Source organism: Trachurus trachurus, assembly GCF_905171665.1.
Source record: "Trachurus trachurus genome assembly, chromosome: 21".
Lineage (NCBI taxonomy): Eukaryota > Metazoa > Chordata > Actinopteri > Carangiformes > Carangidae > Trachurus > Trachurus trachurus.
The window spans coordinates 24,183,676-24,198,626 of NC_139899.1; the positions used below are offsets into that span (position 1 = coordinate 24,183,676).

At 40.9% G+C, this 14,951-nt stretch overlaps 1 protein-coding gene across 1 annotated transcript; it reads left to right on the plus strand.

Annotated features, from left to right (window-relative positions):
* The first annotated feature begins 1,444 nt into the window (after nucleotides 1-1,444).
* Nucleotides 1,445-13,859, plus strand: sec22a (SEC22 homolog A, vesicle trafficking protein). The gene is made up of 7 exons (XM_083996300.1): nucleotides 1,445-1,565; nucleotides 3,257-3,467; nucleotides 8,044-8,207; nucleotides 8,870-9,049; nucleotides 10,433-10,551; nucleotides 11,576-11,641; nucleotides 12,015-13,859. Exons 2-7 carry the CDS (start codon nucleotides 3,286-3,288, stop codon nucleotides 12,213-12,215), a joined length of 912 nt encoding a protein of 303 aa, XP_083852426.1. The 5' UTR covers nucleotides 1,445-1,565; nucleotides 3,257-3,285; the 3' UTR covers nucleotides 12,216-13,859.
* The last annotated feature ends 1,092 nt before the right edge of the window (nucleotides 13,860-14,951 follow it).

A 14,951-nucleotide genomic window follows, 5' to 3' on the forward strand; every position in this document is an offset into this window, starting at 1 on the left:
TTAAATAATGAAACATAGTATGCATCAAAATTAATGAGCTCATGAATATCAACAATCTCAATGAAGGAAGATTTGTGAATAAAGTAAGACTATTTACTGTCTACTAACCTTGTTTGACTGTAAAAAGCATTAATTTAGCAGCATTTGTTGTAATTTAATATCTATTTTAGCACATAGGCCTACTGTAGGCTACAGTGTTCTCTAAATTGTTTAAACCAGTACCACAGGGTAGTGATGAAGGCTGCAGGGTTAGAAGGTGCTGACCGTGTAATTGCAACACCCCCACAGTATGAGACAGTGTAAGTGGACCTTGAATTAACAGTTTTATTATTTTATTTCACTTCCACTCATTCTGCCTGCAGGGTAAGGAATGGTTTATTTAATCATTCCCATAATATTTTCAACAATCATAGCAGGAGTGTATTGCCTTAAAGCAAAACAAAACAAAATTAGACATTAAAAATGACATAGGCTACATGTGCTTACATTTTGATTGGGAATAAAAAACAACAACAAACAATTAAAGCACAAGTAAGCGATCCGGTCGTTTTGGCTAACTTCTCGTCAGCCGATGGAGTTAGCAGTCCCCGCCATCGTCCCCGCCATCGTCCCTACTCCCTACGTCACCACATTCACGCGCATCCCATTGGCTGCACACACAGAGAGGACCGCCCCTTTATGCCGTTCTCTCTCCTCATTGGATAAAGGTTATAGGATACAAGGAAAGTTTTCTCCTCGGCTTACAGCAGAGCAGAGTGACTGACAGACCCGTGTTTCAGACCAAACACTCTATAGAAGTGATTGCTGTCGGAAGATATAACTATTTAAGACTTATATTAACACAAATATTCTGCTTACTTCTGCTTTAATTTCTATTATATTTATTTAAATATTCAGAACAGAGGTTAAACACTGAAAAAAAGTTTTACACAACAAAATTCACTCATTTTCTGTTGTTTGTTTGCTGTATAACATAGCTACAGAACCAACAAGGTATACTACATTGATGCAGAATAGCACATAAAAAAAACACACACAAATAGTCAAAAACATTGTACAATAATAGATCATTACAAAATATAGTTTAAAGAAAAGATAAATAAATAAGTCAAAGATGGGTACAAAAGTCATAAAGAATAAAATACATAGATAAAATGAAACAACAGCAAGACAGCAAGCTTTCGATTTAACCTCCTTTGAAGCAAGACAGAGGCTTTAGGGAAAAACTGTTCATAGTGACTCTGTGATGTGTTTCTTTTGTTGTTCTTGTTTATCAAATTAAGCTATTTAAACAGAGAGTTTAGTTCCATTAGAAACGTAGCGTCCTTATGTATTGATTTAGCAAATTTTTGTTTGTGAATAAAAAAAGTTTCCTTTCCCCGTAATGTTGACGCATGACGTTCTGTTCCCACAATGCACCGCGGAAACAGCCACGTAAACGTAAGGAAGCGTCGCCGGTGCTGCAGCTGTCTGACTGTCTTCGCTAACTAGCTGCCTCTGCCCCACTGCACAACAACAGAGCAGCGTATCACGGCCGTCCACACGATGCTACACTTTTTTCCCAGGTATTCAACGCCCATATATCTGTCTCAGATCCACTCTTCCAGGTTTGCTTTATAATCATTTCCCCCTCCCAAGTTGTGGATAATGTAAAGCTGCTAGCCGTTAGCAGCCCCTTAGCCTCGCTAATGCTAGCACACAGGAAATGCTAGAAAACAAGACAGTTTCTTTCATGGCGAGGTGGAAAATACGCTGTAATGTAACTAGTGAGATGGTTTGCTTGTAAAATAACCAGAAAACGTTAAGAAAATACGAAGCTTGTAGCCAATAAACCAAGCGCACGGCTAACGGCGTTGTAGGTAAACAGAGCTAACTCGACTCTTCACTCTTTAGCTGTGGATCCACGGCTCCAGCTTTATTTTTTCTATTTCCTGCATGTTTTGTTGTTCTCTTGATTGATTTATCACAGTACTAACGTCAATGGCAATGACGTGTGTTTACTCTGATGCTGATAACAATCACGTTTTGCCACGAGGGCAGTAGGTCGCGACGTACAGTAGCTAGATGATGCCTTCAGGAGCTTCCTCCTTCATTTTAGTCAGTGGAGCTGTCCATGGTCCTAATACCACACACACCCAGACACACACACACAGCTACTGACGGCTTCTGTTCAGCATGTTAATCCATCATCAGCAAGGACAAACACTTAATTACAAGACTCCATTTATTAGGGCCGTCAGTGCACTGTTCGACTTGCTTAACATTTTCTACACATAATTAAATGTCAGTGGCTGAATTTCACTGACAAACTGCGAGATAAGGAACACTTGACTGCGCAAATACCTCAAAAGCTCATACATCACCCACCTCTTCCACTTTTGAGACACTGTCAAACTTTTCTGCTTTGCTCAGGAATAACTACGTCAAGTCTACTTATGTCTTTGTACTGTAGATGATGTCCAGTGGTTTGCTGCATTTAAAATCTTTTATTAAAAGATCTTGCACTGACTGAAAACACAGTCGCACTATTCAAGGGGAGAGAAAGTCATTGAAAGCACAAGAGGGAGCCACATGACATTATAAGATGCATCAGTGCCACTACAGCAGGGGTACTTTAAAACTCTGAAATAAAACAAAGACTATCTTGTGATGTGATCACACCAGCTGTGATTTACAATAACATAACTGTTTCAACCCTGGAGTACTCACAAGGCGTCACTATATTATTACAGCAGCAATATGTCTCCAGGTACACTAGCCCTAAAACCTCAACTGATCAAATACATAGGGAGTGGGACACACCCATAAAGTGTATTTAACTAATGTGTCATTACCAGTACTGTAACATGAGTTATACAAACACACATTCGTTGCTCAGATGTTAAAAGCAACAATAGAAATGAATATTTTATGCTAATGCCAAAAGAATTAACTGTATGACTTCTTAAGCCCTTTCCAGTCAGCAGTAATGTTAGTAAGACACATTAGCAATAGCAGATAGGTATAAGAACTCATGGAAGAATGTAATAATAACAACAGGGAGAACTCGTGGGTCGGATGATATTTCCCCCTGGAGGACAATAAAGTATTATAATATGAACACGTTTTGGGCGTCATCTCTAGTTTAAACATGATTTTGAACAAAATTCATATTTAATTGGCACACAAAGTGGACTAAACAACCTTATTAGATATCCATCATATTGATACTGTTTCTTAACAAGCCCTGTTTTCCCTGCTTTACATTTGTTTACAGGCCTTCAGTCAGATTATCAGAGCTGTAAGATGTCAATGGTGCTGTTTGCCTCTGTGGTGCGGGTCGGCGACGGCCTGCCTCTGTCTGCATCCACCGACTACGAGCAGGATAAAGAGCTTCAGGAAACCAAGAGGCATCTCAAAGGTCTCTCCAAGAAACTGGGCCAGTTCCCTGACCGCTGCACGCTGAAGACCGGGCCATACAATGTCAAGTAGGTCTTTGTAGATGTTCATTTGAATTCCTGTTCTTTTACTCATTTTGTATTATACGGTATATTTAATGTGAAAAGACATCCGTATTCACCACCAGATAAAAAATACATCGTATCCAGTTACTCCTGATATCGAGCACTTTAATATTGAATTCATTCGCTGAATACGTTTAAAATTCAAGGTATGAAACAGAGATTTAGATCATTTTTCTGCATCTTTATCTAAAGCAACCCATGGGTGATTACACAGTCTGCTGCTGACAGTTTTCATCCTCCTCTTCCTGACCCTCTAATATAGCTGTGATGGAAAGATGCTTTTTTAATTTGAGCGATTTGACAGTCAGGCTTTCATTGGAGGTGTCAGATCGTTTCTGAAAGCATTTCCAGTGCTTGGGGAAATGCTTTGAAAGACTCCGCAGTGCTGTTTGTTAAGATGTTATTAGTCATATTAAGACAGAGGACATGACCTCAAAAAGAAATTTAAAATCAGACGTCACTGGGGCAGCTATACTTTTCAGCACTTCTTTTTATAAGAGTCTCTTAGTTGGATGAGAGTCTGAAGCATCCGAAGAAGAGGTCAGGAGACACTGAAGGTCAGAATGAGGTGGGCGGTGTTTCAAGTCACAGGTTAATTTGTTCTTTAATACCTGAGGCCCTTGGAGGCAAGTTCTGTATGCCTCTAGTCAAGTATGTTAGATACAGACCTGGCAAATTTCACGTAGACGTAAATACAGCCGGTTCAGGAAACAGGTGTTCAAATGAGCCTATGAAATATCTTCAAATGCTAATGTTGCTTTTAATTTGCTGTGTTAACAAATAGAAAAAGTGCAATGTGTCTGCTACTGAATCAGTTCTCACTAATCTCCCAGTTCCAGTTTATTTAGTGGCAGCAATGATTGCGAGCTTGGTCACAGTTGACGGAAAGCAGAATGGAACAAAGTACAGAAATAGCCTTAAAGGGATAGTTCAACATTTGGTTCGATGAGGGAAACCAAGAAATCCCGTTAGCCTCCTTAGCGTAGCTCTGAGCAGCTCACAGCTCTGCTCCGCCATTCTAAATATAGCTTGCACCGACAATTAAAGGTAATGAACCTACTGCTATGACTATAGGGATTATGGCAATGGGCCAATTTGCCAAAATTTTGAACTATCCTTTTAATGAAACCCCGGTCAAGATCTCAGACTGGGTCAAATGCTCAGAGGTCGACCGATGGTCGCCGTCAAATCTGACAGAACTTGAGAGGATCTGCATTGTAGAATTACAGAAAAGGCTCTAATCACTGCAAAAGGGTCTGAACACTTAAGTCAGTGTGATATTACAGTTTTTTCTTTTTAATAAATTAGTTAAAACATATTTGTCATTATGATGTATTGAGTAAAGAGGAACATTTAACTTAAAGGATTTAAGCATAAGACTGCAACTAATAAGGAGAAAAAAGAAAGTGAAGGGGTCTGAATACTTTATGACTGTGATCTAGTACCACAGCTTGCAAACACTTTCTGTAGCCTGCTCTGAGCGTTTCCAGTCTTGATTTACACACACTCCTCTTTGCACCTTAGATTTGGAGATATTTTTAGGCCGTGTTGCCACACACTGCATGTTTTTAAGATCTACCCACACACTTTTCAGTGATGTTGAAGTCAGAGGACTGTGAGGGCTGCTCCAAACGCTTCAGCCTGTGTTACTTGAAGTAGCTAATCATGGATTTTGTGGTTTTTTACTTTGGATCATTGTTTGCTATTGTAGAGGCCAGCTTCTTCTTATTCAGTTTCAGATATTCGCCAGATATTTAGTGGAAGCCATTGTTCTTTCTGTCTGTAAAAAATGTCTCTTGTGCAACTGGCTGCCAAAGCCGAGTATTTCCACCCCCGTGCTTAACAGTCTGCTCTGCAGTGGGGAGGGTTTCTAAGAAGACTGATCACAACATGCCACAATCACTCTTTTTTCTTCTATTTGTAAAGTTCATGAAGTAAAAAGAAGGGGTGTATTAACATTTGGATTTTTAATGTCACTTTGCTGCAGAGGTTGTTCTGTATTTGCTTCCTCTCCTTCTAAAAAATCAACAAGATGTGTCATGTGCCCAGCCATATGCATGCAGATAGATATATTTGTGTCATTCTGTGGGGAAATAATTCAGATATTCTTGGATTACGTTCACTGGGCTTTATCTTTACAAACTTGGTGTAACTTACCTGTATAGGAATTTCAAATATACCACTGCTATCTGCTGGGGGATTTAGAGACTTTGCAGTGATGTTCACAAAGATTACTTCACATTTCATTATATTTTAACACACTCGAACCGTATCTCATGCCTCATCGGCTATACCAGTGACAACCTCCGGACTTCATCTAGCTTTACTTTTATCTCTTATTCAGCTGTGACTTCACGATGTATTTTCTGATCCGTCTGCTGCATCCTGTCTGGGGAGGCGAGATAATGTGAAACAGACTTGTCCACTTGAACGACTTTTGCACCGTGGACTCGTTTCAAAAATGTTTCTCATGGACTGGTTGTCAAAGGGGTGTGGAAGTGGGACGGTTTGTAATAATTCACTATTATTTCAAGAACATAAAATATTTTTATTGCCCTAACCATCACGATACATGAGAGACAGCGGTCAAAGATGAATTCGTCTCTTGTCTGTTTGTTGTTTGTTGAACGGGCGGTTCTTATTGGCCTTTCGCTTTTTATTACGCTTACAGTAAAGTGCACTAAGAGTTGTCATCCACTCCAGTAATCTCTATTTCAGCCTTGTTCAGACAGCAGACACAGGGCAGAGAAGCAGGGCAAGCATAGATGATAGGGCTGTCACTTTTTATTCGACATTCGAATATTCGTTCGAATGTGGGGGGAAAAGTTCGTATTCGAGCAGTAATGACCTGCTCGATATGCAGGCTGCAGCAAAGATACTCTATTTACCGTCTTTGGCTGCAGTGCCCGGCGCCGCGGAACGTCCACCGGACGCGGAAGGGCCGCGAACAGCCGAGAAGCGGAGCCAGTTAACTTTCTGTGCCCATATTAACCGCTGGTGTGGTGTTGCGGCGTGCACCTCCGCGGCCGGCTCGCGCCGTGCAGCGTCTGGTCTATTTTGTGTGAGAGCCGCGAGCAATCGCGTCAAGCTGGGCAGGAAGTCAAACATGAAACAACGAGAGTATCCGGTCAATTTTCAAAATAAAACACCGCGACTGTGTGTGCTGCGGCTGCGGAGGGGGGGGGGGGGGGGGGGGGGGGGGGTAATATTCGAATATATCCGAACGAATTACGGGTCATTCAATAATCGTTCGAACCTCATTTTTCTAAAAACTGACAGCCCTAATAGATGATGAATAGAAAATAAATGCATGGTAGTGAATATTGATTGGACACACATTGGCGACTAATAGTGGCAGCCCTCATGTTGTACAAAAAAGAAAAAGTTAATCAATCCTGCACTAGAAGGACGTCAGAAGTGCACCCGTCTTGATTTTATCTTCTGGTTTTTAAAGTTTCTAATCAAATTCAAGATGCTTGTGATTAGATGTGGAGCACCTGCCTGCATCAGTGAGCTGCTGCTGTCCTGTATCACTGTGGGATGTCTGAGGTCTGCAGATCAGTGAGGGTTGTTCCTCCTTCTAGCTTTAAAACCAAAGGAGACTCTTGCTTTTTGAAGTCGGGTCTCCTGTATTTTTAAAACCCATTCCCTTTGGAAAAGTGTGTGAATCTTCTGTTTTCTTCTGTCTTTGTGAAGTCTGAGCCCTGAAAGGCGCTTTATTATTATAAATGAACTGCACTTACTTACTGTGGGCGTATATAAAACTCATAATGCACTCGCATCACGTCATAACTCACTCGTTATAATCACATTATTGACGCGGTGGTGTCTACGCGGTGGTGTGTGTAATAACAGTAAATGGACAGGTTTGTGTTTTTTATTTACCCCAAGTGTGAGGCGGTGATATTAAACATCATATAACCTTATCAGAGTGAGGTTCCTGCCTCCCTCTGGTGTTTGTGTGAGTCACCTCCTTGAAGTCTGAGGCCCTGCAGCTACACACTGACATGCTGCTATCAGACTTTACCCTCATTCTTCACATGTCTGCTATACATTTTGTTTTTGTTCCATTATTCTTCTTTCTCTCTCTCTCTACATGATAAATCATTACATCCGGCTCCTCCGTTTGTTGACATTTATGTTCCACGTCCATTTAGTTGCGATAACCAGCTTTCCGCTCAATTGTGTCCAGAGCTATTCTGATGATGTAGAAAGTCGTATCTGGGGAATTTAATTTGCGCTCAGTGTATCAATTAACTCTGCAGGGCCCCAAAAGATAGTGTCTGCCGAGGTGCATATGAATGTGAATGTGGGATTCGCGTTTAATTAGCTGTGAATGTGTGAATTTTAGGCACAAATGTGCTGAAATAGAGGTTGTAGTGTTTACGGAGCAGCAGCCGGCAGAATCACAAGTACCATTGTGTTTTCCTGTAATCTGCACTGTATTTAGCCTGATGTCCTAATTACAGTTTTCCAGGCTTTGCACGGATAGAGGAGTGCAAGGAGTAGTAATTGATGTGTGTGTGTTTGTGTGTTTCAGTTTCACCAGCTCACTGGGTGTTGGATACCTGATGGTGTGCACAGCTAACTACCCCAACGTGCTGGCGTTCTGCTTCCTGGACGAGCTGCAGAAGGAGTTCATCGTCACCTATGACCCCAAGCGGATCAGCAGCGTGGTGCGGCCGTACTCCTTCATTGAGTTCGGTGAGCACCGTGGATTTTTACAGCATGTTTCATATCACTACCACATGGTAAAATGTTAGGTCAGGTGCCCACACAGTCAAATTGTGGTGGTGACTTTTTTTCTTAAAGTCAAGAATACAGGAAAAAAAGAGTCATTGTAGATAAAGACGTGTGTGTAACTACTCTTGTTTTTTGTAGACTGGAGAATCTCTGTCTCCTGCTTGCTTTCCTGTTATTGTTCCACTTTTTAATATTCACTCCTCCTGCATGTTAAACAAACTGAATGGAGCAAACCACATTCTCCAGAGCTCAACAAAAGGTGTACAGGGAAATGAATGACAATAGAAGGAACACAAAAAGTGCAACAGAAAGTGGTTACACCAAAAAAAATGTTTCTTTATGCAATATGAATTCATATCCAAGTCGTCATTCAATTTTATAGGCAGAAAATGTCACAAAGTCTCAACAACAACAATCTGAAACTCAAAGATCTTCAATTTGTGATAACATACATTTGGAAAAAAACTGAAAAAGAAAAAAAAATAGACATATAAACCTCATAAATGACCAATGATCACAACAGACTGACAGAATCTCCTGCTATTAGATAAAAATTATCTGTTTCTCCCCTTTGTTTCGCTCCGAGTGTTATGATCCATCCTGTCGTTGTGCTCCACCACCAGACACCTTCATCCAGAAAACCAAACAGCGCTACAACAGCCCTCGTTCCCTGTCCACCAAGATCAACCTGGCTGACATGCAGACAGAAATCAAGCTGCGACCGCCCTACCAGCTCTCCCCCGAGGACTTGCAGGCGATCAACGGCTTCTCTGTGCATGCACCACCCAAGTACAAGGGCATCGGTAGGGCATGAGCTGCTGTACACACACACACACACACACAGTATGACAGAAGTTTGTTGTGATCAGTAGACGACTACTTAATTTCCTTTCTGCAGATCAATCAAGTATTGTCTCATCTCATCTTGTCTTACACTCATTATGCGCCACTGTTTGTACTGGTTGATGGTGATTTTCCTCTGTCTGCAGCACTGAAGGAATGATAGCGGATGCACCACCTCACCTGTTATTGTGCATGTCACCTCTGTGATGTCATAGACCTGCAGAGGCATCCACATGTTTTATCAGTTAAAGTTTCAGTAGAGAAACAAAACACCTTCCCACATGTGTGTTTTTAGTGATCGGTGTTTATCTTCTACTTTTTTAATGCATTTAAATTATGAAAGAAGTCTATCTCATCACCTCGGTTACCTCTCTTTATTTCCATTTAAGTAAAAGAAAGTAAAAGTTTTAAATTTAATTTTTGTAACGCTGGAGAGACACTTATTCAAATCAATAATAATAATAGAGATTAACTTTAAATTAACATTTGCAACACAGACACATTGAAGTTTTTTTTTAACATTTATTGTTTTGATAATTACTTTTCAAGGATAATTAAAAGCTAATTTGGCATTTTCCCCCTCAAATTTTGTTTTTGCTTCACTTTCAATTACTGTTCTCCACTTGCTGAGTTACCCTCGCTGTGAGAGGCCACTGTTTACTTTAAACTGCCAGAAACATCGTGATCTTGCAGGAGGAAACTTTTGGAAGCACGGCAGCATAAAAAAAAACACTGAATATCAGTTTAAACTAATTCATTTCTTCTATATACAGCAGTAAGAAAACATGTTTGTAATATGTGCAGTAGGCTGGTCGAACAGCTCCAGTGTTGCTGTGCGGCTCCGACCCCCACCGGCCCCGCTGCTGCTCCACAAAACAAGGCTGTTGTATGCACCGTCACACCTCAGCTGACCCACCTCGGGTCACTTCAGAGCTGTTGTGCTTTCCCCCTGACATCCTCTTCAGAGCAGCTCTCCACGCTTTGCTCGCTCTCTGTTGGTTGCCTTGCCAGGCTCCATTTTCTGAGAACATAAATCATTTTTTCCTCAGGGATGAAGTATGCTAATCTGATAATAGTTATGGATCACTCCTTTTACTGTGGCAGAAAGTTGAGGATGTCAGAAGATTTAAAAAACAGGTGGTGCGTGTCCTGTCATTTCCACTCAAGGTTTTATCCTTTTACTCTGTCTTACATACAGGTTTTTTTTATAAATAATTGCATTTTCTAGGATATACTGTACATTTTGTTATATCGCTTGGAAAGCAGATTTTTTCGTAATACTTTTCTAATTCATTTGTCGAAGCAGATTTTCTCTAATAAAATCTGCTTTTTGTCCGTTCCAGCTCCCACACAGATGTTGGAGCCGGTGACTCTCCCCGGCATCGTGTCCTGTGTCCTCAGTGTCCTCTGTGGAGGCCTGAACCTGCTGCGAGGAGTCCACGCTATAGAGAGCATACTACAGGTGAGGACTTACACAGACAGTCTGAGGCTGTCTTCACGGTAAAAATATTCCAAAAATAATCGTTTTTAATTTACAGAGATGTCCTGAGCTCACCGTGAACTCAGTTTTTATTTCACTTTCAATCATTATTCATCATATTATCTGCTGTTTTCCAAAATGTTCAACAGAAAGTACTACTGACAAGGGCACAGTAACAAGGACAAAACCAAAGGAACAGAGATAATAGTAATAATAATAAAAAGCTTCCAGATGAATAATGTAGATTGGATTCATATTGTATGTAGAGGTTCCTCATTTTAATAGTACCACCACCTTTTAATAAATAAAGGTGGTGGTACTATTACAATGAGGAACCTCTACATACAACATACAAAGACATACTGTATTATGTCTTTTTCCAGTTCATTATTTGTTCCATCTGATATGTTTGCCTTTTTCTCTCAGTCCATATTTCATATGTTGGAGGACTGGGCTTTAACCACCTAACTGTGATGCATTTAATTGCTGTTGGCAACAGTATGTGTAGGAGATATTGTGGCTCTCCCTTCTATGTCTTTTGGTAAAAACCCAGTAGAGCCACAGCTGGGTCTGTTGTAATGTTTCTACCAAACAGTAGAAACGTAGGAAAGTATTTCAAACCCTTCTTCCCAGATTATTTTCAATTTAGGGCATTGTTTTTCCATCAAATTAAGTGTCTCAGATTATTACATTTACTCTAATCTCCTGCCCCATTGTGGTGTAGATCGTACTACGTCAATAAAACAAATAGCAAAAACTACTCATAAGATCCATATTACCTTCTTAAGTCTGAACCTGCTGCATAAGAGCAGCATCACTCCGCTGCTCATTCTGTTCCTTGATACTCTGTAATGTTGCATTTTATTCCTTTTTACGGAATGAGACCAAGAAATTGACAAATTGGGATCTCTGCCTTTTCTCCTCATTGACATATTGGTTTCATGATGCCTTGTCTAGACAAATAAACCTTTTTTTTTTTCCTCTGCGCCTTTTCTTCTTTCTGCAGAATGACGATGAAGACTTTAATTATGTGATTGCCTTCTTCCTCGGCACAGCAGCCTGTCTTTATCAGGTAAGTGATAGTCTGCGGTAAGAGCAGCCCATCACCGGCTGACTGGCTGACTAATGGCCCTGTACTTTACAACTCAGCAGCTTGTCAGCTAAACCAACATTAGCAAAAGCTCAGTGCCTTTCACCCACTACCTCCTCCACGACGTTCCCTTCTGCTCCTTTTGTGCAGCTCCTGATGCTAAATTGAATTTTTCTGACTTTAGTCTATCAGACGCCACAGATCTGCTGGTAGATTAGTCAGGTGAAAACAGTCATTAGACAAGATGTTTTTAATGTTTTGAATGCGCTTATTGTTCAGTGAAGGATGTGCCACTTGTCATTGTCAATCACATAAAGTTTGCGGCATTCAAACTCGCTGTCGTTCTCCTTTTCAGTGTTACCTGTTTGCCTACTTCTCAGTCTGGAGGAACAGTAAGTCCTTCCTGGCGTTTGCACTCATCTGTCTGTCCAACATGTACCTGTATGAACTGAGGAACATGTGGCAGATCCTCTTCCACGTCGCCGTGGGAGCCTTCATGACTCTGCAGATAAAACTCAGGCAACCGCTGGGAAAAGCCCCGGATTATAACGTCTGACAAAAAAAAAAACTCACAACCCCACAAAGGACAAATGGACTGTACGTTGGACTTGTGTCTCTCCTGCTCTGGAGATGCAGCAGAGAGAGAGAGAGGCAGGTGGACAGACTGAGGACACAAAAAGTGGAAACAAAAACCAATCATTTCAGGAGGAAAAAGAAAATTTGCAGCGCCACAGTGGTCCTGTTCTCACTCAGTCCCAGTGGACAGATCTCAGCGTGAGACTCTGCCACAGCCTGCATCATCCGTGGATCTAATTGGTTTGTTTGGGAGTCGTCTCTCCTCCATCTCCACCATTGTCTGATAAAAGATATTTTACTCTTATTTCTTGTCATCGCAGCCATAGTTTAGGTCAGAGTCCTGCATATACAGCATCTATCTCCTATTTCAAACTTAAACATCACCTCCAAAACAAAGTGTGACGACCTTCAGGTCATCTGTAAACCAAATACAGAGGCTGTGGACACTTGTAGTTCAAGAACCAAAATAAAAGCGATAAACATAAATAAAAAAAATAGGCAGGACAGAGCATGAATCACACACATCCTGCTTGTTTCACGTGTTACAAGCACTTTGTTCCCACACATGCACCTGTGGGACACCTGAGCTGGTGCAGGACTCTGGTTTAGGTCATGTTTTTAAAACTATGCAACGCTGCCTCCTCACATGTGGCTCTTTTCTGCTCTATTGTCATCATATCGTATTGTTCAGATCCTTATCGATAATTTTGCTATTTATTGTAACTGATAGATTATTCATGCTGCATGTGATCAGAGAAGATTTTATACAGATTTTATTCGTTTTTTTATTTGTGGATTCATTTTTTTTTTTTTTTTAAATACACAGATTTGTAACTTCTTGTCGCAGACTAACTCTCCTGCTCCAGTAGACACAAACAGTGTGTTAGCATTCATACCCTACTTCCTCGCCCACACAGCCTCAAGCATGTGGAAGTGTCAAGTGACTATGTTAATAAACAAGTCTGTGTTGGCAGCAGCGAAGATACTCGCTGTGTTGTCGAGGCCAGGAGCATCTCGTATCATCTGAGCAGCCTCTGGCGGCATTTTTTTTTTCCTCCCACCCAGTCCCCGAGACGTGCTCGCGTCTGCCACTGTGCAAGACAAAAAAAAAACTCAAGTCTCTCACCTTCTTAGTACAATATTCACATTTAACATAACTGCAATTGCATACAGTGGTTTTAAAACAGTGTGAGATTTTTGGGGGCAATAACAGGGAAGGTTGTCCCCCCCCCCCACAATAAAAGCAAACAAACAAAAGAGAAGGGCAGAGAATTGAGTCACACTTTGGTTCATGAGTCGCTCAAAAGTTGTGCCAAGATTGTCATGACGTCTTTGTTTCTTCTTTTTTTTTTAATAATCTGTCTCTCACTGGATGGAGTTGAGAGTGGAAATGAGTGTAGCCACGCAAATGCACTCGATGTCCAGCTGGCATCTGCACGTCAGATGTGTCAGGGGAATGCTGCAACGCTGCTTCGCTCCAGCCTCGGATGATTCATCATCGCGCTCTTTCTCTGAATGTTTCCAGCTTTCCAGCAGCAGCACCACACCTACATGACCTAATGGTTCCTTTTCACAATAAGGCTCCGGCTCGACTGGCTCACATCGGGTTGTTTTGCGTTCTTGTTCTCCCCCCCCCTTTTTTTTTTTCTTCCCCAAAACAGTAGATGTACAAGTCTGGTTTATCCAAGTATGGAAAATGAATGTGATCACTTGCAGGTCTTTAATACATGGAAATGAACTGCTGCAAATGTGTTGTATGTGTTATTTAATTTTGAATTCATTTTATTCAACACTACAGTGATATGAACAGTTGCACGTCGTGGAGGCAAGTTGATTGATCAGGGTGTGTGATCTAGTCCTCTTCATATCTACTCTGGTGTTAGGACTCGTGTCTGAGCTCAGCTCTGCAACACTGAACATCTGAGCCATTACCATTACAATGATCACCATTCTTCAAGAGAAACTGGATGCATTGTTTTTGCAGCAACGCTCTGCAGCCACAGACAACAGATTGCCTCATGATTCACAGGCAGCTGAAATACTTTTCAGGCAGCCTGCTTTTTTTAAATATATATATATTTCACCAGTAATGGCACAACCAGTGTTATGATTATGATGATTATAATTGATGTTATTTGTAGGCTCCTCATTATAAAGAACAGCAATTTCCTCCAGATGTAATTAATGGAACAAGGGTATGTTGTTATTTTTCCTGAGGAGGAAATATGTGGATTCTAATAACAAATGGCTGCTGCAGGTGTAGACTGCAGATAACTGTACTTGAAGGACAATTTGAACTCAACATGCTTCAAGTGAATGTCACTGATGATAATGTGTCTGCGGCTCAGTCTGGTGCTCACGTCACATGTCGGCTGTTTGGGAAAAGGTCAAAATCAGAAAGTGTGAGGATTTTTATTGCCGAGCTCGAGTTTCTGCAAGAGAAACCAAGTAAATACTGACGTGGTCACCGGCTGCAGTACAGCCTTTTATTCCATTACTGACCAGGCAAGCTTCACATTATTACATTACATATGAAGATGCTGCATTTAAATGAAGATTAGATTAAATGATTTAATGACATTTTATGTGCAATCCAACACACTGTTACTTAAATGCATATCAAGAGTTATTAAATTAGCTATTAACTAAGCTCCTAATTAATTCTCATTCAAGGAAATGGCAAGTGATTTGACTTCTATATAAATATAGATATTAC

Coding starts and splice junctions, on each gene's coding strand:
- sec22a (XM_083996300.1), top strand. CDS start 3,286: ATGTCAATGGTGCTGTTTGCCTCTGTGGTGCGGGTCGGCGACGGCCTG. Junction 3,468..8,043: donor ACCGGGCCATACAATGTCAA/GTAGGTCTTTGT, acceptor TGTGTGTTTCAG/TTTCACCAGCTCACTGGGTG. Junction 9,050..10,432: donor ACCCAAGTACAAGGGCATCG/GTAGGGCATGAG, acceptor TGTCCGTTCCAG/CTCCCACACAGATGTTGGAG.